This window comes from Malaclemys terrapin, chromosome 11 (assembly GCF_027887155.1).
Source record: "Malaclemys terrapin pileata isolate rMalTer1 chromosome 11, rMalTer1.hap1, whole genome shotgun sequence".
Classification (NCBI taxonomy): Eukaryota; Metazoa; Chordata; order Testudines; family Emydidae; genus Malaclemys; species Malaclemys terrapin.
In genome coordinates this window covers 66660562-66682502 of record NC_071515.1, presented here as the reverse complement: position 1 = coordinate 66682502, position 21941 = coordinate 66660562, and the positions used below count along the sequence as shown (strand labels likewise).

Genomic DNA, 21941 nt, shown 5'->3' with positions numbered 1-21941 from the left:
CACTAAACTCAATTTACGGCCTGATGTTAAGAGGTGTCAAGTCTCTACAACTCCCATTACCCTCCAGAGGACTTTCAGGTACTCAGCACCTTCAGGATCAAGCCCTGAAGTTGCATTTAGAACTGCAATTAACATGAAAAGTCAGTTTAAAGCCAAGAGCAAAAGTACAGATCTTTGAATACTTGAATACAAAGTGGCCTCCTAATGGTATTCATTTTAAGTGCACTTACGAGGAAAACTGTTCAAGCTAATTGAAGCCAAGATGAGATTTATACTGTATGGCAGAGGTCAACATTTAGAACAATCCATTTATCTCATTAAATGGTCTTAATTCACTTAGCAAGGACATTGCTAGAAAATAGGAGGTGTAAGGGAAGTGAACACAGAAATCCTGTCTGGCATTTATTTGTGACTGGCACAGATGTAAAGCACAGGTGAGAGTGAGAGCACCTCACCTCCCAAAAAGCAAAGATCACGGCACTGCCAGAGACACCTCCCAAATAAAGCAATTTCCAATGAGTAGAGTTAGTTTACTCTAGCATGAGTTTGCCCACTGGAATTAGTGCAATAGCTTCTCCAAGGAGAATCAGAGTAACACTTGCAGGATTTTCCCCACCCACCCCCATCTCCTACCCCCCTACACTTTACCTGAAAACATATTAAAAAAGAAGCAGTGGAAAACCCCACAAACGTTTTGTGAACTCAAAATTACATAGAACGGCACAAACAGTGTGTCCAGAATTAAAAGCCTGCAATCCTGCAAGTAACACGCAGTGGGAGAGAGAGCAATTTTCAAAACCTGGGGGAACCCCCGCTCTCCTCCATTGGGTTAGGATTTCTGCCCCCACTCCGCCTCCAATACTTCCCCAACCTTACACAGGGCTCAGCAATCCCTGAAGACAGGAGGCGGATTCGGCTGACTTTATTCCTTTCAGGAGCAATGGGAAGCTCGACTCTCTAACTTGACACAAGAGACTGGGAACCTCTTGCTGGGAATGGCACTTATCATGGCTGATCAGAGTTCCAAGTACAGCGATCAGCTGGGCAGGAGAGCACCAGCCAACCTGACCTATTCTTCCACAGTGACCCAGTGTCACCATTGGGAATGGGGCGTATGCACAGCTAATAACTCACATGAGACTGGGCTCATTCTGTGGGAAACATCGAAAGCTAAACATATGGCTCAAATACTAGATCTGCTCCACAGGGTTTGGGCAGATGTATAAGATTATGCCATGCACTGATTGGGCGATGAAGGTACTACCTGCTTGACGGCTGCGTTGATTAACTGATACCGATGAGATCGGCGCATGGGCAAGCAGAGGCTGTACACGGCATGCAAGGCTGCGCAAAAGAAACTCAGAAGACCAATCTGCTTTCTGTGCTGCAGCCACTGGTCTAGCCAGTCTGGAAAGCGTCTGTACTTTGTGCCATAGTGCAGCTGGAAAGAGGCGGCCAGGACCCCGGGTAGATAAACGAGAGAGAGCATGACGTAGGCTACGCAGGGCAGCGTGCTATTGACCACCTCCACTGGAATCTTGTAGAACTTGTTTTTCTGTTCCCGGATGTAAGGGTGTAAGACTTGTCTGATGAAGTTGTAGGTGTAGAAACAGAGAAAGAGACCCAGGGCCAAAAAGACAGGGATTTTCCAAGCTGGGAGGAGGCGCAGGGGAATGTTCTCGATCTCGCAGGCTGAAGACAAGGAGCCCATGTCCACAGGGGTGAACCCCATGACTTGAGCAATTTCAGCGACTATACGCTTGGCTTCTTGATTATCACAGCAAATCAAGACCTGCAATGAACCAAAAGATACATTAACAGGCAAACAGAGCCGTGAAGCGAAGGAAACACACACTTGGGAAGGAATCTGGATTAACAAGGGCCTAGATTCCTAACAGCAATGTAGTCATGTCATATTGTATTTTTAATGGATGCCAAGGGTGCAGAAAGCCCAGGAGAGGCAGTCATTTAGATGTGTGTTTAAGTCCAAGTAAATACATACATAAATAATGTGTTGCACTTATATGGACCATTCTATCCTAAGATCACAAAGCACTTTACAAAGCTAATTAAACCTCACCCCGTCGCTGTGAGCCAAGTAAGCCCTTTTATTATCCTCTGATAGAGGAGGCACCAAGAAGATACAGAAGTTAGGAATCTTCGAGTACTTTTGGTCATCTTCCTAGTTACTAAAATTGGCTGACAGAACCGTTTTGGCCTAGATTGAAAAAAAAATATATGTACATCTCACGTTAAAATAGCAATGCTACTCAGCCACATGGTGTTTTTAGCAGCTGCTCACTACCTTACAAAATTAACAGATCACACAGCTTACTTCTGTGAGGAGAAATAAAATGAATTTGTCCCAGGCCACAGACAGTTTCCACACTAGTGCTAGGATTAGATCTTAGCAATTTCTGGTTGTTGTCCTTGCCCCATCCTGTGTTCCATCCACTAGATCTCACTTCTCTCAGTAAGTAACGCACTTAACTAACACAGTCAGATCCCAAATCCTGAAGTCCAGGTGAGTTTTGCCTGAGTAAGGTCTGTAGGATTTGGTCCTTAATAAAAGAAAACAATACCTGCTTATTCCCGTCTCTGGGACCTGACTGTAAGGTCCATGCGGATATCACGTTAAATCCTTTGACGACAGTGCAGGCTGGGAAAAGAGAAGCCAAGTACTCGGCATTTGATTCTTTGTGATGGTTAATTTCAGTGTTGTTGCTGACATCCACCAGTATTTTGCCAGCCAGCACATCCATCAGGTCACAGAGTGTGGAGTAATGTTCCCTGAAAACTGCCACAAAAATAACATCCGTCTTCTTTGCAGCATCTGCCTGGGCAGTTACTTCAGCTGCTGAAGGAAAGAGGCCCGCGCAGCGCTTTGGATTGCGGCTTCCGACCACCACCTGGAAACCTGAGTACACCAGACGTGTGGCCAACGAGCGTGCAAAGTCTCCACTTCCCAGGATCCCTACGGTTCGGCCAGCAGCCGGGGCGAGATCTGGATTGCTCTCCATATTCCGGCGACCTAGGAGTGGTTTTGCCATGTCTCCTCCTGGCATCCCTTTAGGCAAAAGCACAAAGGACAAGTTCACTGGAAACAGCATTTTCAAAACCTTATCTCCCTGTCTCAATCTACGTGCGATAGAAACAAACCCGCAGTAATGTGGCGAATGCTACATGCCACACACACAGCCATTGCAAACGGGGTCTGTGTGGGAACCCACCATAGACTCAGGGAGGAAGGAATCCCCTAAACCTGCAAACCAGCTGTATAATGCTGCACCCCTGCAGGGCTCATTGGCAGCAGGGATCGAACCCAGAACCTCTGGATGTAAAAGCAGAACTGCTATTGCGTGAGCTCAGAGACCCACCTCTACTCGGCAAAGCTGTAGCAGGCTCATCCATCTATCTATACGCAGACCAGCCACTGCTAGTGGAGGATAGAGTGCCAGACCAAGTAGGTATGAGTTAAAGGAGCAAAGTAGCTATATGACTCCATTGTGGCGGCCTCTAGACACGTGCAGTCAAAGATCCACTGACCACTCCCCAACGCTGTCCTCTGCCTGCCTCTACCCTTGCCCCAAACTTACTCTCCGGGCTATAAAACCACAGCAGCCTTGACCCCTGTGGTGCGTGTGGGCCTTCCACACCATAACAGGGTGGTCTGGACCCTCTCTGGAGCAAGGGGGCTTGGGGCCAGCCAGACCTGGTCCATGGCGTGGCCCCTTTAAGAACCTGGTGTTTAAGGGAGGAGTAGACAAGCTGGTGACTTGGGGGGCCAGGTGTAATCAGTGAGCTACTTCCTGCACAGGATAAAAACGCAGCTGTTTGCTGACTGGGGGGAGAGAAAGGGCAGGGGGTTTGGAGTGTGCCTGGCTATGCAGCCTGGGCTGGAGGGCTGTGAGATTCTTTAGCCAGGGGGAAGCTGGAGGTCTGAGCCTGGGAATCTGGACAGGGGGAGAAAACAAAGCCTCCCCAGAGAGAGTCAGAAGGACTGGCAGAGCTCCCTGGCTCAGAGCTATCTGGAGGGGGAGCCAGGGCTGAGGGTGAAGCTGGAAAAGCAGGCTGCAGTTCCTAAAGGCGGAATAAGCTGAACCCCAACAAGGGGAGCTTGACTTTACATAGTGGGCTGTGATCATGTAACTGCGGTGCAAGGAGGGGACGGAGGGTGGGTGCCTGTAAGGCTGTGCCTTGAGGGGCTGTGCTCTGGGAGCGCACCCTACCCCACAGAGGGCAGGGGACTCAGCATTTCCCTTACTGGCAGCAGGGAATGCGATGTTATGATCTACATAAGAAAGACAGCAGGCTTGTTGCATGTAGGTGGACACCAGGCTGGTGGCGTCCTCCGAATCCACAGTTGGGTACTTTGGAAGAGCATCAAACAACTCAGCCTGGTTATTCAGATTGAGAGCTGGACTCTAGACGGGGCATCTTGGGTCACGATGAAAGGGTCTGGGTTGAGGCATGGGATGCAGCTTACACAGCCCTTGCCTGTTCCAATTTCAGTCAAGTGCTTTTAGCTCCAGACCTTGAATAAGCAATACAAACGTACCCCCGCCCCCCAACACACACATTTTAAAAAATCCACACATAGGAAGGGCTTTACACCACCCAGGTCTCATTATTTGGCACGTCTACAGCACCTTCCATCCAAGCAACTCGCTAAGCTTTACAAACACTAATGATTCACTGGGTTTTATCACCAATGGGGAGACTGAGCCCCAAGAGGCTAAATGACCTGCCCAAGGCTACCCAGTACGACAGCAGTGCCAGGAGTAGAACCCAAGTCAGTGCCAAGTCTGCTGCCTTAGTCCCCAAACCATCCCCTTTTCCTAATAAAATATATGTACAAAATGTTACTCTACAACAAAGACACATTTCTCTGGCTCTTAGGCAAATGAATAGAAATTAACATTCAGGGTGACAGAATGGTTGTTACCTAGGGACTCATTTCATCATAGGTCTAAAGCACCTCAAAAGCATTCCGAGAGCTCCCAAAGGGATGGTGAACTGTGCTGGAAGATAATCTTTTTGTAGTGTGACATTTCTGTCCTGTAACTGCCATTCAAAACAAACAGGGACATTTGCAATGTTCTGGGATAAACAGCATCTCTGTCTCCCGCTACTTGGGTTCAAAAGGAAGAGAAAAATAAAAGCATCACAGAATTAAACAGCGTTTGAAAATAAGACAGAGCAGAATATTTTAAAAACAAAGATATTTTCTAAAATTAAGTGTGGAATTGGGCCCCGCTATTTCAGTCTTAGATTGTAAGCTGTTTGGGGCCAGGATCATCTTTTTGTTCTGTGTTTGTACAGCACCTTACACAATGGGGTCCTGGCCCATGTCCACGACTGGGGCTGCTAGGCACTATGGTTGGGATCCATGAAGGTATTTAGGCACCTAAATCTGATGCTTAGGCACCTTAGCCTCAGATTTAGGTGCCCAGCTCCCAGTTTTGGCTCCACTGTGATCCACAAAACTTTCACTGATCCCTGTAGGTGCCTGAACTCACTTGGTGCCTAAGTTTTTCCAGAGTAAACATTCCCTAGGAGTCTAGATTTCTGCCTATGGGCATGCACACTGCTGCCTCCAGTTAAGCATCCAGACACCTATCTCCTGCCTAAGCCCTAGAGCAGTGGTCACCAATTGGTAGATCGCGATCGATTGGTCAATCATGGAGCCTCTGCCAGTTGATCGCAGTCTCCGTCCGCCAAAACTCCGGTGGTGCAGCAGGGCTAAGGCAGGCTCCCTGTCTGCCCTGGCCTCGTGCTGCTCCCGGAAGCAGCCAGCAGCACGTCCTGCGGCCCCTACAGAGGGGTGTCTCCGTGTGCTGCTTCTGCCTGCAAGTCCCACCCCCGCAGCTCCTACTGGCCGGGAACGGGGAACTGCAGCCAATGGAAGCTGTGGGGGCAGTGCCTTCAAGGAGGGGCAGTGTGCGGAGCCACGTGCCCCCTCCCCCCCAGGGACTGCAGGGATGTGCTGCTGGTCGCTTCTGGGAGCAGCGCGGGGCTGGGGCAGGTAGGGAGCCTGCCTTAGCCCCGCTGACTGAGGTAAGCTCTGCCCAGCGGGAGCCCACACCTCTCATCCCCTGCCCCAGCTCTGAGCCCCCTCTCAGAGCCAGCACCCCGAACACCCTCCTCCACCCCAACCCCCTGCTCCAGCCCGGTGAAAGTGAGTGAGGGTGGGGGAGAGTGAGCGACGGGGGTGAGGGTGGAGGGATGGAGTGAGCTGGATGGGGCCTCAGGGAAGGGGCAGAGCCTTGGGGAAGGGGTGGGGTAGATCCTGGGTTGCACTTAAATTCAAAAAGTGATTTTGTGCTTTAAAAGGTTGGAGACCACTGCCCTAGAGCAATTCACGAACTGTGATAAGACAGATGCTCGGCCATCTAAGTCATGTGCAGGGCCCTATCAGGTCCCATTCAACATAGGGAGTAGGGAAGAGGAGCCCACCATAAACTCTTAGCCCACTAGCTAGAGCACTCACCTGGAATGGTCAGCATCTTCCATTGGTTAGTTTAGGCAGCTTGGCACCTAATGCGCTGGCTTTTGCAGATCACATTCTAAGGCACTTCTCTCCCCGCCCCCATCCATTGTCTAGGAGCCTAGGTGCCTAGCTCGGCTTTGTGGATTGCAGTGTTGTTCCTTCTATTTGTACATGCCTACAAGTTTAGGTGCTGTGACACTCAGCATTGCACATCTAAGTCCCTTCATGGATCCCACCCTACCTCAATAGCACATCTAACAACAGTTTGTGTTTAAATACTGGCGGGACGGGAGGCAATCTCTCTTAGATCTCCTGGTAAGCAGATTTCTCTGAGAAGTTCTAAATCTCAGACAAACGACATGACTAGGAACGGATTCTCTGAATAGCAATTGGGATTTTTGTAACTTCCATATCTCCCCTGAACACACACCCATTGTTCCCCTGTATACCTCCACCCATGCTCTCCTTCCATCATCCCTTCTGCGTGTTCTCCTGGGCTTTCCATAACTCCTGTGCTTCCCAGTATCCTGCACCTCCTTCCATGCCCTCTCTTCTATTGCCCCATCAACCCCGGTACAGTCCACCTCTGCACAATGACTCCCTTTTGTCCCCTATACACCACTAGCCATGTCTTCTCTATTCTCCTCCACCCCCCTTCATTCCTCTTCTGGTCCACTGCACCTGTGTCCAATCTACTCCATGCTCTCTCCCCTCTCTCCATGATCCTGTTGGCCCTTGGGATCCCCTCATACTCCTCCGTGTCCTATCAGCATCCTGCCCCCACTTCCTCTAACATCCTGCCTGCCCACAGCCCCCCTGTTCTATGCCCCTGGAGCATGGCTCCAGCCCAACTTCTCCTGTCCCCCTCTCCATACACCACTCCCAGACTCCCACTGGGAGTACCCGGTATCACTTACTCTTCTCCACCACCACCACCCCAGCAATCCTTGCCCCTCACCTTGCCCTGCAAGTCAGCAGCAAGTCTGTTTCTGTGTCACAAACCTTTATTATACTGACAGCATCAATGCTGCTTTTTATACAGGCATGAACGGCTTGCACCTTTTTTAAACCACTCCACTAACTCTGCCCTCCAAATAGGTACCCAAGGTCAGCACAAACAAAACAAACAGGCGGTTTCTAGGCTAGCCTCACCCTGCAGATATCCAGAGCCAGAGAAAGCCAAGATCAGCTTGAAAAAGGGAAATAGATACATGTGCAGAACACTAACTTGAAAACTCCTTTGTCAATTGTCACCACACTTGCCAGAAAACAATGCTACCTTGGGGTGAGATATGATGTGAAATTTCAGGAAGACCAGTTTCTTATTGAGGAAGTTACAAGGTGGGGAGGGATTAAAAATCAGGCTTGTTGTGGCAAGCTAAACTGTGAAGCAGCTCCCACTCTTTCGTTACCAAAAGCCAACTCAACGCCTCCTCTAGCTATGCTATTAATGACTCTTTAGATCGTTAGATATGAATAACTTGAAAAGCTGATTTGTCTGTCCCTTTCTGCTGTGAACTTATTGCATTTCAGTTTTTATTTGTACCAGCAGCACAGAGCCTGGGGGCCCCATTGGGCTAGGCACTTCACAAACACATAGTAGGTGACACTCCCTGATGCAAAGAGTTTACAGTCCAAATAGATGAGACAGCAAAGAGTGAGAGAAACTAAGTATTGTTATCCCCATTTGACAGGCGAAAGCACAGAGATAAAATGACTTGACCAAGGTCATGCAGGGTATCTGTGGTAGAATCAGGAAAGGGATCCAGGTCTCTCGAGTCCAAATCGAGTTCATTAACCAAAAGACCAGGCCTTTTTCCACTCATCTTGGATAATGAAAATAGGCTAGTCAGTTTCATTTTTGTCTGTAGATTTTAATTAGTATAACTGAAGGTCCTATGCACTGGCAGTGTGATGCAATGTTCAGATTACAATCCCCTGCAGTGTTTGGATGTTGGCTATAAACAGGATCTACTTGGGGAAGGGGGGGGGGGGGAAATCAACACACACTTCTCTTGGTGCAGTGGCTTGTAAAAATAAAGTGAAAGATCTTAGTTTTAAAACATGTCACTTTAATAGTAAGTTCAGTGTCATTCTACATGACAATGAGCCAAATTGTGCCACCAAAGAACTTTGCAGTGATCTCAGTAAGTTCTGTTTCAACACAATGATACAAGAAGGCCTAAGAAAATCAACTTTACTTTTTGAAATCCTGTCTCTTACTATTGCTTTTACATAATTATCTTTGATTCAGCCTCTTGTTTCAAGGGTGACGTGTAATGTCTTGGCTAAAATGCCTGTATTCGTCTCCCCCACCCAGTCTACTGAAGGAGATAAGGGGAGGGCATTTTCAACTGGACATTTAAAAGTACACAGAGCCCCAACCACAGGTGTCCGTTACCCTTGGACCGAATCAAATATGCATAGCTACAGAGCCTCATCCGTGCTGAGTCAGACTCTATTTCTAGGGATCATTTTAGATAAAATGCTTCATTACGCAGATCTGCTAATAAGCACATTGCTTGAAGCAGAACAACAAAAGTAAAAAGCAACCACTGTAATCTAGATCAAAATCACTCTAAAAGTGCACCAAGATGGTCCCTCTCAGCTATCAGATCATTTGCACTACATCAATTCCTAGAAGCCCTGGTCAGGATCATAGGCCCATTATTAGGGTGACCATATTTTCCCAGAGGGAAAACGGGACACCACACATGGCCGGCTTGAGGCCCCACCCCAAAGGACTCCCTCTCCCTGCCCATCCAGGGCCAGCCCGAGTGCTAGGTGCTGAACAAACACAAAGGAAGACATGATCTCTTCCAATCTAATGCCCCGATCCTGTGATCAGATATGTGTGGACAGACCCCTGGACCCTCATGGACTTGATTGCAGAATTGGGACTTTTTATGCCCCAACTAATTCAGATTGCAAAACATCAACTTTCAGTATTAGCTTCCCTGGTATTTACTAGCGAGTTAATACATAAAGAAGTCAGATCTGGAAAGAGGCATTTGGATCCTAACGTTTACACTCATGAAATTAGCTTTCACTGTTTTCATTACCAAACGAAAATATTCACTCCTCACCTACGGCTGTTTTGTTACAAGTGAAAAGAACCCAGGTGGTTTCTTTCCCATACCTAAAGAGGCTCCCTCAGACGAACACAGCAGGTGCCATGTACCTGTTGAAACTGGAATAGATTTAGCTAAGAAAAGGGCTTTTTATACAAAGCTGCTTGATCCTGAACTCTGCTATACATTCCAGGAGTCCTTTCACTTCCAGTCATGTAGCAGGGCAATAACATGACTGGTATGCAAGAAGCTCAAAACATGAAAAGGCACCAAATAGGGGGAAAGCAATACTTATAATGGGAAGAAGTAACTTAGCCCTTCCCCACCCCCCCCCCCGCATCACAAAACGTCAGTTGCCAAACAGTGCAAGTCAGGGAGGTGAAGTTAGGAAATGTCAGACTTGCCTGTGCGACTTTCATTGTACCCCTTGTGCGTGTGCATTATGATACAGTCTTTGATGATAAGATCACATACCATGTTTTTTCACAGGACCCCTGCCTCATTCAGTCCAGTGTCTCAAAGAAAGGTTGCCAGAATTTTTTAACAAGGGCAAAACACATTTTTTCCCTAGCTTTGTTCTTGGAAATGGCTGAACTGTTTCGGCTAAATTTTTCCAGAGTTATTCACCCCTAAGTAGACACCTGGCATAGCAAATTTCAGCCCAAAGAGTTCAAATTTGGCAAAGTTTTGTAAGCAACTGAAAACAGGGTCTCATAATGGGAATTAACAGGCAACCTGACTAAGCAGCCCTACTAGCCCTGCCTTAATAAAGGCGGGTGACTAAGCAAAACTGGAATAATGGAAAACAAATAGGCAGTTTATGATTTTAGAGGGCTTTTTTTCTTTTTAAGCAGGGTTACCACCAGGCTATACCACACATCCTGAATCTGCTCTGCCAAATTCTGCTCAGAAAACTGATTCCCTTGATAGCCTGCACAGACAGGGGAAAGGCAAAGGTCTCACTTTTATTCCTTTATGACAAAGGAGATGTTTACACAGTTTCCTGTGCCGCTTCACTGTAATGAAAGCGACAGTCTGCTGGATTTGCTGTGGGCAGCCGGCGTACTGATATAATAACGAAGTGCCTCCCCAGGATCTCTTTTGTAATAAACGTTTCATAAAGTTGGAATCTGAGGATTTGGGACGCACGTGTCTGGAGTTTAATTTTCTGGTTAATGCAGCAGAATGAGTTTTGGTAAGGAGGTAAATGATGATTATGGTGCAGTAGAGTCTACAAACTGAAGAATGGTGGATCTAATGTTAATGCCTGTAATACTCTAACTCATCTGGCTGATGTAATGGCTAATAAGAAGGTTATTTCCATGACTATTCTCATCTCACAGTTCTTAAGAGGCTCAGATGGATATTTTGCAAGAGCCTTGAGTACTGTACTTAAGTCCCATGTGGCTGATATCATTTTCTTCTGTGGTCTTGGTTTCTGTGCTGCTCCTATCAAGTTCATTACTGTCTAATGGTGACTCACCCCTTTCTGAGCTTTTCCTCTGCAAAAAGCAGGAATAGCAGCTAAATGGCAGCATGGTGTACCAGGCTGACTACCTGAATGGAAGAATCCTCTCAGAGGGATCTAAAAATACCCTGCAGTCTGTAGATAATGGGTGTGATGCAAGGATGCACTCCTTCCTGAGACAATAGAGAGCAAATCTTTTCCACTTTCATGCATGCAGATTGTGTTTGGAGTCAAGTTACATGCAAGCCTGGAGTCCTGTCATTATTAGCTGTAGAGATTTCAGAGACAGTGAAACTTGTCTTCAGCAATCACTCAAGGTATTTCTAGTAAAGATGCAGAAAATCTGCACTCAGTGCGTTCTTGGTGTGGTTATTTCTTGGTGGTCTCTTAAGACTGGAAGTTTCCATAACCGGGTATGCCAGCCCTTAGACTTGTGAGGAAATGCTCCTAGACCTGCACTACCCCACATGCCAGGTTTTGTTTCTTAAACTTCCCCGGGGGGTAGATGCCATGGAAAGAAAGGCAGTGGTTTGGGGGAGGGGGGGGCAGTTTGGGGGCATTGCGCAGGAAGAAAACTGTGCTGCTGCCTCTGCTTTTAGGAGAGAGACCGTTGTTCCATGAGTAGGATCTCCCTCCCCATCTGCTCTCACTGGTAAGGGACCAGGCTGGCCCAGGGCAGTTCCCGCTGGCCCTCTCCGGGATCCCAGGGAGCAGGCTTGCTGGGGAAAGTAGTTCCGGGCTGGGGGATGGCATCCTGGGAAATAAGCCGGGTGGAGGGGAGGAATAAGCCTGGTCTTCTCCCCTAGTGGAGGAGGCGGGTTGAAGTGCTAGTTCTCCTTTGAAACCTATGGGCATGTGACTCCCACCTTTTCTTTGATTTGGAATAGCTACGGGGCAGACCCATGAAGGAGGGTCAGAACCAAGTTCTAAGAGACTGTAGTTACGTTGAATTACCCTGCGTGTCTAACTGATACAAGGACCCTGGCAGGGGAAGGGTAATGACCTCCTCTTTTGCTTATGTTTGACCTGACACTGTCTCTTATACAGGTTTGGCCCTGTTTTCAGGTTCCTTTATGATGCTCCAAAAGGGCACAGCCAGATCCCTTCATTTGGGAGGAGCAGCTGTCGCTTCTGCTCAGACACAAGAATCAATCTGATGTTGGCTGATTTGGGATGGCAAACCAGTGTTTCCTGAGCCATCTTGGGGCTCAGAGAATCACTTTATTATTCCCTTTCTCAAGCTTGTGGAGGATATGAGACATCAATAGGAAAGAAGGCAGGATTTCTTCTTGGCCAGTCTACAGTGAAAACACCTGCTGAGTAAGCCACCCACCCAGAGAGGTCTCCATGGTCAGACTAGGAGAAGAACGGTAGCTGAGAGAATCTGGAGCTGTTCCGTTATGCAAAATGTGTTCAGGAATACTGCCTCTTTGCTCAATTACATCAGAACCTTCACTGGGACACTTATACCAAACTGCCAAATGTCTGGCCCTCACTCAGGAGCTGGGATCCTATGTACACTTATGACTACAGGATTACCTGTTTCTTTATCTCTATCCCTCTCCCACCCGTACTTAAGTGCATGATACAACTGTGTGACACCTAAACACTACATCTATAAGGACATGGGGAGAGGAAGATTATTGACATGGGGAACCATTCAGGGGAATCTAACTGGACTGAAGCAACGGAAAGTGGAGGATGGGATTGGAAAAAAAAAAAAACAGAAGGAAGGAGAGAGGTTACTCGGATTACATTACCTTCTAAACAAAACCCTTATATTACCACTCACTCTGTCTGCTTGTGTACTCCATCCATTCCCCGTGTCTTTCTCTATATAGATTGTATGCACATCTGTGCAAGGATCTTATCTTCGTATGTGTCCAAGAAACGCCCTGCACGCTTTTAGTGCCAAATCTGCTTTGCCATACTGCTATGGGCATTTACCAGCCCAGACACATAACCTCCTTGTTCACCCATTCCAACAATGATTAAAAAACCCCAAGCTCTAATATTTTACTCACCTGCCAAAAATATCCTGCCATCGGTGAGTTTGGCAAGGCTGTGCTACCCATAAATAAATGATGACTGTAGCGGTTGCCACGGTGGGGCGTTGCCGCAATGGCCGTGGTACAGCAGTCCTTTCTGCGTGTCTGGTAGCATGCTCTGTGTACTGCAAGATTGGAGTTCCTATAGCACGTGCGTCCCAGAACCAGACTCTAGTCTTTGGTGCTACCCATTAACCCACTCAATGCATTTTGAGTAAGTAACAGCACCGGGACTGCCTGTAACTAAAAGGTGCAAATACTCTAGGCACAACAACGTCAACAGTCATAACGAAAGATCAACCCAGACTCTAGGGGATGTCCATTGTGAAATAACTGCCCCATGGGATTCCCCAGGCCTAGTGCTAAGGATACTCCCTCCAGTCCATCCATTGCCTAGACAGTGGTCAAGCCCTGGCCTACAGAGCCCACTAGAATTGACCTCTGGCTTTGCCAGTGGTCTCCTGGTATCCACGTGTGCATTTACCCCACTCCTGCTTGCACAATGCTGTCCTATATCCTCCTGCTTCTGCCAGCAGCAGGCTGATGCTTTGACTGGCTCTTAACTTTTTAGTCCCAGCTCTCCGGCTGCCTGCTACCCAGCCTTCCTTCTGCAGCCAGCTCCTTCTGGTTCTGGCATGCGGCTCCTGCTCTCACAGAGCCCCTGATTCTCTGCAGAGTCCACTCCCCCTCAGAAAGTCCACTACTTTTACCTGCTCTCTAGTGTTGATGGAGCTGTCTACTGCTAGCAGTTGGACTGTGCAATATAGCGCCCTCTGCTGGCTACATTTCAACACAGCACATTCAAGGTGGTGGTTACGACCCAGCAATTTCATTACAACAGCTTTCCATTTTAGGCTCTGGACTTTGAGACTTTTCAGCCGTGAGACACAGGTACAAATAGCAGAACCCAAGCCACCAGACGTATGCAAAAAGGACATCTCGCTACTCTTTGTACACTCTTCAAAGGCTGTACACATGCCAAACCCCACCAGACAGAAGCAGCACCATGCCCAGTAAAATACCCTCAGCGCCGAACAGACAGCGCTTTAGTCTGAGCAGTTTCCTCAAAGTTCACCTGGTGAAGAGCGTCACTTGCCATTCAGATGGGACTTAAATCAGGGGAAAAAACAACCCAGAAAAACTGGTACTCCCTAGCTTTCTACTGGTGGCATCCATCTCGCTGACTAATGATAGATCTTGAGTATATATATCGTCTTTTGAGCCAGGAGATGCCAAAGCCCATTACTGATATGCAGCCAACTCTGAGGCGGAGAGCAGTTACCAGCTAGAGCCAAGCAATACAATGGCACAGGGAGGGGACATTTTGGCCAAGGATCTTATATGGCAACCCCCTGTTGTTATGAAAAGTGCTATGGACGGAGGCTGTTTAATGCCTACACAAAAGACAGAGGGCCTTGATGTTAAGGTCTCATCCCAAACACTTCAGCACAACCCTCTATTTACCGAGCCCAGAAGGGGGAAGACTGAGTCAGCCTGGCTGGGATGGGGACTGTGGTTCAAGGGAGTCCAGGTGTTTCAAATTTAAAGCTCTGACCATTAAGCAAAGCATCCTCTGTGACAGCAGCACATCCATACATACAAGCTTATTAGAGCTCCTCTAGCCTGCTTTTTAGTGGCTGTCTTTGTATTGTCCAAACAGCCAACTTTTCCGAAGTTACAGTCAAGGGCGAGCGAGGGGAAAGTGTAGCGAGAAAGACATCCCACAAGGAAAAAGGGTATGTGGGGTAGGCGGGTTGAACAGCATGAACCTAGGGAAGAGAGATAAGGGATATCAGAAGCAGCCAGAGTCTCCTTTCTGTCTCTCAAAGAGCGGATTGGACAGTGCAGGGGCACGCCGAAGGAATGAACAGTTCAAAGGCAGATCTGTTGGAAGACAAAGTTAAAACTCAGTCTAACTTTGCTGAGTTGGGGGGCAGGAGGCGTGGCTGGGAAGGAGGAAAACTTAGTTTAAAAGCAGCAAATAATACTGAGGTTGTACGTTCTTTGGGGCAGGGATGAACCTGAGATAAAAGAGCTCTAGAGGCACTGTGCTACCTATCTGACTACCGATGTGTGGAACTACTGGCTAGATCACTGCCCCGTCATTAAATGGGCAATGGATTTTTCAGTGTATAATCCAGCTTCTTGTCCTCTACAACACAGCACTTGCCTACCACTCTACTCTCATCTCTTTAATCAGCCGACTGACCTACAAGACTCCTGCTTCCATCACCACCTCTGCTACAGCAGGGAGCGGGCAAACCAATTACCAAGACAGAGAGATCTTTGGAGTTTTAACTTTAAAGCCCTTGCTGGAGTGAGTCCAAACATTTTACTGATCATTTGGCTCCCTCTATACCACCTTGTCCTTAGGTCAGAGGGCAGGGCGCTGCTGGAGCCTATGGTTTGCAGAGACTGACAGAACATGGACCATACTTTTGTAAGCTCTGTGATCCCTTTTTTTGTGAGGCAAAAGGCGGGTCATAGACCTCTTTTAAACTCTATTTTGTATTTCAGAGGGTCCTTGGCAAGATACATTAATTGGTGCTTTATTGCTTTTAGATTCTATCCCTCTGGTATTATTTTCTTGAGTCTTTAATACATATTTATAGTTAAGTCTATTGGAGTGCTCCCTCTGGGAGATAAATATCCTGAAATAAAAGTTAATTCATTCTAAATAATAAGTGATGCTTACTGATATGTGATGGTGCTTTATATTATAAATAATTGGTGCCCAGATACTTCAGTGATGGACACATTAGAAATGCCTTGTGCCTCAGTACATGTGAATAACTTTACATATCCAGTGATTTCAGTGGAAATGCTCATGTGGATAAAGGTGAACATGTATAAACGGTTTGCACGATCAAGGCTTAAGGTAGAGAATTTGAAAATCTGTTAGGAGAAGCTGGGGACTAAAGGTGAATTGTGCTTTCTGTATTATTTTCTAAGACCTTGGTTAAAATGTTCAGAAGCTCCCAGGTGACTTGGTGCTTTTGAATATGTTGCCTTTGTCTACACTAGGCTACACTGCTAATGCCCGTTCAGCAAGAGAAGAGCCCTAGTCAGTGTAAGGAGGGAGGAGAAACCACACCATGAAGAACATTAGTATTTCAGTTTGAAAATCAATTAGCATCTGCCTCCATTATAAGTTTGGTTTGGGGAATGTCATAATCAAGGATGATAAACTGATTCCTAAAAAAGATGGTGCTTATTTATTCTTGGAAGGTCAGATTTCATCACCATAGCAACCAGCATCTTTTCCATTTCTCCAGCAAGTTGGTTTCATTAGTAACCTTGGCCAAATGGGTTTGAGAGAAGAAAATTTTCACTCCTTTTACTAGAATCTGAGGGTGTTTCTATGGGGTTTTTATGTCATGTTGCAAAGCCCAGTTCCTTATGATGCGTGTGTTTTTTTAAAAAAGCTTTTCAAATGGCACATTTTCCTGTGATTTCCTGCATAAGTATCTTTAAGTCGTCACTTGCAATTCTTTCCTTTACAATTACACAGCAAATCAAATACGTATATTTAATATCAGATCTGGCTTTACTGTACCTGGTTTTTATGCCAACTGTGGTTTGTTAAAAGAGATGAGGAAACTAAGGCCTGGGGTGGTATTTAAATCTTATTTTAAAAATCCTAAACCTACAGGAATTTTGATACTATAAGCTACTTTCTTCCTCCCCCCAGCATGTTTAGGTTTTATTTCTCTCCATAGGACGGCACTTTGCAATGCACAAATCTCATTTGGAAGATACCGATGTAAATGCCCATTGGTGCATTGTGATATGCTTGTGCCACACCCAGCTGGCAGGAGCAGGCCTCTAGGTGCTACTACTGCAATATAAATAATATATTGTGACAGACCCAGACCAGTGGGGTACAGGAGTCTGGTAGAGGGCAAATATACTGGTCACTGGATGAGTAGTTTTCTGTTTCCTAAGTGACCAGAGCAGGGGATGCACTAGAGTAATCAGGAACCTGCTAGAACCAGTTAAGGCAGGCAGGCTAATTAGGACACCTGGAGCCAATTAAGAAGCTGCTAGAATCAATTAAGGCAGGTTAATCAGGGCACCTGGGTTTTAAAAGGAGCTCACTTCAGTTTGTGGTGTGAGTTTGAGGGGCTGGGAGCAAGAGGTGTATGGAGCTGAGAGTGTGCCGCTGGAGGACTGAGGAGTACAAGCCTTATCAGACACCAGGAGGAAGTTCCTGTGGTGAGAATAAGGAAGGTGTTTGGAGGAGGCCATGGGGAAGTAGCCCAGGGAGTTGTAGCTGCCATGCAGCTGTTACAGGAGGCACTATAGACAGCTGCAATCCACAGGGCCCTGGGCTGGAACCTGGAGTAGAGGGTGGGCCCGGGTTCCCCCCCAAACCTCCCAATTGACCTGGACTATGGGCTCTTCCAGAGGGGAAGGTCTCTGGGCTGTTCCCCCACCCACATGGTGAATCTCTGAGGCAAGAAAATCTGCTAATGAGTGCAGGACCCACCAAGATAGAGGAGGAACTTTGTCACAATATGCTTTCATGAACTTCCTGCTCTTTAACCAACAACTCGCCACACCTGGGCTTGGGTCCTGCAAACTCTTATCTATGTGCTCAGCTCTGCACGGAGTGGTCACTTCTCTGAATGGTCCCATTGAAGTAATCTGAAGTGCACACATGTCCTGCATGTTTGGCTTTCTGAATCACAGTTGGTTCTGTGATTCCTGCCTCCACCCAAGTTAGTGTTCTATTGTTACTATACAAGGACAGCCCTGTGTTAACAATACATTTATGTATACACAGATGTAAGTAGGAAAAAATCTTAAAGCCTATGTACCTGATCCTACAAATAGTTTGACCTGCGCAGAGTCCCACTTAAGTCCATGGGGGCCTGCCTGCATGGAGCCAACTGCAGGATCAAGGCCTATATTATATATGGTGCCCTTTCCCTCCCTTTTCTTGGAATATTTTTCCTTCAGCACATCTAACCTCCAGACAAAGGTTGCTCTCCTTGAGGATCCTGAATAATGGTTCTCAACCTATTTACCATGGTGGGTCGCATCCAATACTACCTGTATGGCATGGGTGGTGGGTGAACCCCCACTTTGGGGAGGCTAGCTTGCTGGCCCCACCCCTTCTGCCTGAGGCTCCACCCTCCCGCATGTCGGAGCCCTGAAACCCGCTGCCCCATAACAGAAGGAGCACTGAGGCCCCACGTGACCAGAGGAGCCCCAGCTCACCCACCCCGAGCCAGCCCCTCCAGCCTCAGCGGCAGGCCGAGTGCCACACTGTGCCGCTCCCAGTGCCAGGCCACTCCCCCCACCCCCTGCCTGAGCACCGAGCCGAGCTGCTCCCCCATCCGAGCCGGTGGCCCCATTGCCGGCGGAGCTGCCTCACTCCATGCCAGACCCCTGCTCCTGCCGCTTGCTCGCAGCATCCCTCCTCACTCCCCTACCCCTGAGGAGAAGCGATGCAGCAGGGAGCTGGGGTGGGGAGGTGGAGTGCAGGTAGGCAGGCAGTGGGTGGGGGCCGGAAGCCTTGGGGAAGGGGCGGGGCCACCACAGCCCAGGTGTCCCATAGGAGTGGCTGCGCCAGGAAGGCTTTGTCTTCCCTGGCCTATTGTACCTGCCGCCCATGCATGGGTGGTGCGTATAATAGGCTGGGGAAGGATGTGCCTCCCCAAATAGCCCAGCATGGCCCCGGCTACACCCTGCCCTGAGGCCCCCTCCTGCTGCTAGTTGGCCCCAGCCCAGGCAGGCTGCTCCTATTCTGGGAAGGGAAGCCTGCTGGGGCTTGGGCAGCTGAGACTTGGGGTGGCTGGAGCTGCCCAGCGCTGGGGGGGCTCCTGACATTGGGGCCACATCGCCCAGTGCTTGGGGGGGGGGAGCACAAAGGGAGGGCCGCGTGCCGCCCACCTGTCACTTTGGGGCTGGGTGGGGGGGGATGCGTGTGCCACCCGCCGGGTGCTCTGCGGTTGGACGTGCTCGGGTGACCTGGGGCTGTAGGGGGGCTGGCGGCTGCGGTGGGAGGGCCTCTGGCCTTGGAGGGGAAGGATGGGCTGGGCCTCAGGTGGAAAGGGTGGGCTGGGCCGGGGGCTAGCCTCCAGAAGCCCATGGCTCACCCAATGCCATGCTGTATGGCCCTGAGGATGTCACATAGGCCACAGCTCTGTGCTATGCTGATTGGCTGAGAATGACTGATCCTGAGGAACCCTACCTGGTCCCCCATTTCTCCCTTCTTTCTCTTTCAGTGTGCTGCGAACAAGGTGTTAATCATCTGACAGGTAGGACAAGCAGCCTACTCAAAGGCCAGTACCAATCCACTCAGTGGGTGTTCTGGAAGGAAAAAGCAACAGAGGGTCCTGTGGCACCTTTAAGACTAACGGAAGTATTGGGAGCATAAGCTTTCGTGGGTAAGAACCTCACTTCAGATGCATCTGAAGAAGTGAGGTTCTTACCCACGAAAGCTTATGCTCCCAATACTTCCGTTAGTCTTAAAGGTGCCACAGGACCCTCTGTTGCTTTTTACAGATTCAGACTAACACGGCTACCCCTCTGATACTGGAAGGAAATGTTTCTATAGCTAAGTGGTAAGCAAACTTCCTCCTTTCCCTGGATCACAAGCATGGCACTCAGAAACCTCCTGAGTTTCTACTGGCCTGGGCAAGGAACAAAAGTCATTCCAGAATCAGACCACAACTCCCATGTCGATTCTTTAATTTATACCCTGATATATTGTTCTTCGTTTCTAACTAATCTGAGACTGAACATAAACTAAACTCCCCTGTGGCCTTCAAGCATTCTTCCTTTTACAGACCAGCTATGGTGATAATATAATTATTGCCATTATCTCTCTGTTCAAATGGAATTTCTGTTCCTCCCTCTGACACCGACGTGACCTTGGACAAGTCATTTCACTTCTGTGGCTTGTTTCCTCATCTATTACATGAAGACTGTAAAATTTGCAAAGCACTTTGGGGGTCCTGCACGAAAGTATATATAGTATAAGGGTAAATTATTGTTAAAGGGACACAGGCAATTTAAAATGTACATATCTGTCTAGTGGATTTTTTTAAACCAACTGTTGACACATCTAAGATGGCTATAGCTGGGCAGGAGAAAAGATATTTTATCTGGTTTCAGTCTGTTTTCTGAGTCCATTTGACAGCACTTAATGTAGAGTCAGTTTCTCTTTTTCCCCAGTATAGACTGTCAATCTCCCCCGCCCCCATTTGTGTGGGCGTTTTACACACCAACAGTGAAGAATTAAAAAAAAAAAAATGGAAAATGTAACTGTAAAACCACAGAAGCTAGTAGGAGGATTCAGGGCAGATACTTCCTGAAAGCATTTCTAACTCAACTTCGTTTGAGAGGCTGCTGTGAGCTGAAATAAAAACCAAATACTTCCATTGCGAAAACCACGGACACCAGCTGACGTCCCAAACACCCCTGGATTAACGCACACATAACAAAGCAATTAAAGTTCAATGCCATCTCCCTGATTTGAAACAAGTTACTTGACTACACCGACTAGACTCCCGGAGAGAGAAAAATCAGACTCAAGCTGTCCCCTAGCGTGTTGCTTATGGCTCGTCTTGCCCGGGGCGGTGCATGACCCAGACGCCCGGTCCCACCTGTTTTAAGAAAGCCAGGCCCCGAGGGAGTAACAACAGGCCATCATGCTGGCCATGCGAGCGCCTAGGGAACAACGCCCCCGGGCCGGAGCGCGAACAGGGGGTGGCCATGAGCGATCCAGTCGCATTGTGGACGCAGGGTCTGGCCCCTCCATACGTGTGCGGGGGCAAAGGAGAGGGGGCAAAGGAGAGGGTGCAGCGGGGGCTCCGGCGGACCCCGGGCTGAGAAACTCCCCAAAGCCCCCCTGCCTGTGGGGGGAGAGCGCAGCCCGGCCATAGCTTCCCCCTCCCCGCGCGGTCAGGTGATCGGATGGGGGCCGGGATCACCAGCCCCGCTCTCCCTGGAGCCCGGCACGGAGCCGCGCGCTCCAGCCCCCCTCTCCCAGCCCGGGCAGTAGCAAAACTCCGGCTGCTCCCGCCCCTTCCCCATTTACCGCCGGCAACTGGCGCGTCGCCACGCGAGGGCGGGGACAGGGACCCGGCTGGGGCCGGAGCGGGCCCCGGGGCCGTGCACTCACCTCCGCCGGGGCCGGGCAGTGAGCGGGCAGCGCGGGGCGCCTACTTTGGGTAGTTGCGACTAACGCCCCGTGATGCGCGGCGCGGAGCTCCTCCTCCCGGGCCCCATGTGCCAGCCGCCGCTCCCGCTTCCCGAGCCCGCCCCGGGCTCCTGCCCCTCGCTGCGGGCACTGGGCCAGGGGACTCGCAGGGGTCCAGGCCGGCTCAGCTGGGAGCTTGGGCTGGGGAAGGAGGCAGGCTTCCCTGGGACCGTCTCCGCCTGTTTCATCGCAGGGGCCAGCTCGTGGCTGTGAAGCCCGGCTGCTCTGCTGCAGACCGGAGACAGCCCGCTGTGAATGGAGCTTTTCCCTGTCTTCTCATGGTTCACTCTGTCTGTGGCAGGAGCCAGGACCTCAGTGTGCCAGGCACTGTGCAAGCCGCACCGAGAGATGGCCCAGGCGTCTTTCCTTCAGGTGGCCCAGATCAGGTGTGCAGCATAGAAGCCCAGGCTGCCTCGAACTTGCTGCAGTATTGAACACAAAACACCTCTCAAACACATCACACTGGTAGGATTGCGATTTTAGAGGCACAAAGGCCAGGGAAGGCTTTTAACAGCCCCTGTATTTTCCCCCTGCATTCCAGTCTTCGCTTGATAACAAAGCTATTGTTCACGAGCCATGGACGCTACCCAGAGTGTGTGTATGACCCCAGGTGGTTTTAAACCTGGTGTTTCTTTCCCGAGATCCAAGACGG

At 48.9% G+C, this 21941-nt stretch overlaps 1 protein-coding gene across 7 annotated transcripts in view; it reads right to left on the bottom strand.

Annotated features, from left to right (window-relative positions):
• The window catches only part of STEAP3 (STEAP3 metalloreductase), a 42561-nt gene extending 21245 nt beyond the window's left edge, over window positions 1–21316 (bottom strand). For 3 of the 7 annotated variants that reach the window (XM_054044038.1, XM_054044041.1, XM_054044034.1), the window contains exons 1-3: window positions 21212–21315; window positions 2583–3067; window positions 1265–1792 (exon numbers count right to left, since the gene is read on the bottom strand). In XM_054044038.1, the coding sequence (XP_053900013.1) occupies window positions 1265–1792; window positions 2583–3065 (1011 nt within the window). In that variant the 5' untranslated portion in view covers window positions 3066–3067; window positions 21212–21315. Of the gene's footprint in view, window positions 1–1264; window positions 1793–2582; window positions 3068–4945; window positions 5032–21127; window positions 21149–21211 lie in introns of those variants that run through there. The other 4 variants (XM_054044039.1, XM_054044040.1, XM_054044036.1 and 1 more) reach the window with 3 other exon arrangements.
• Window positions 21317–21941: the final 625 nt, after the last annotated feature.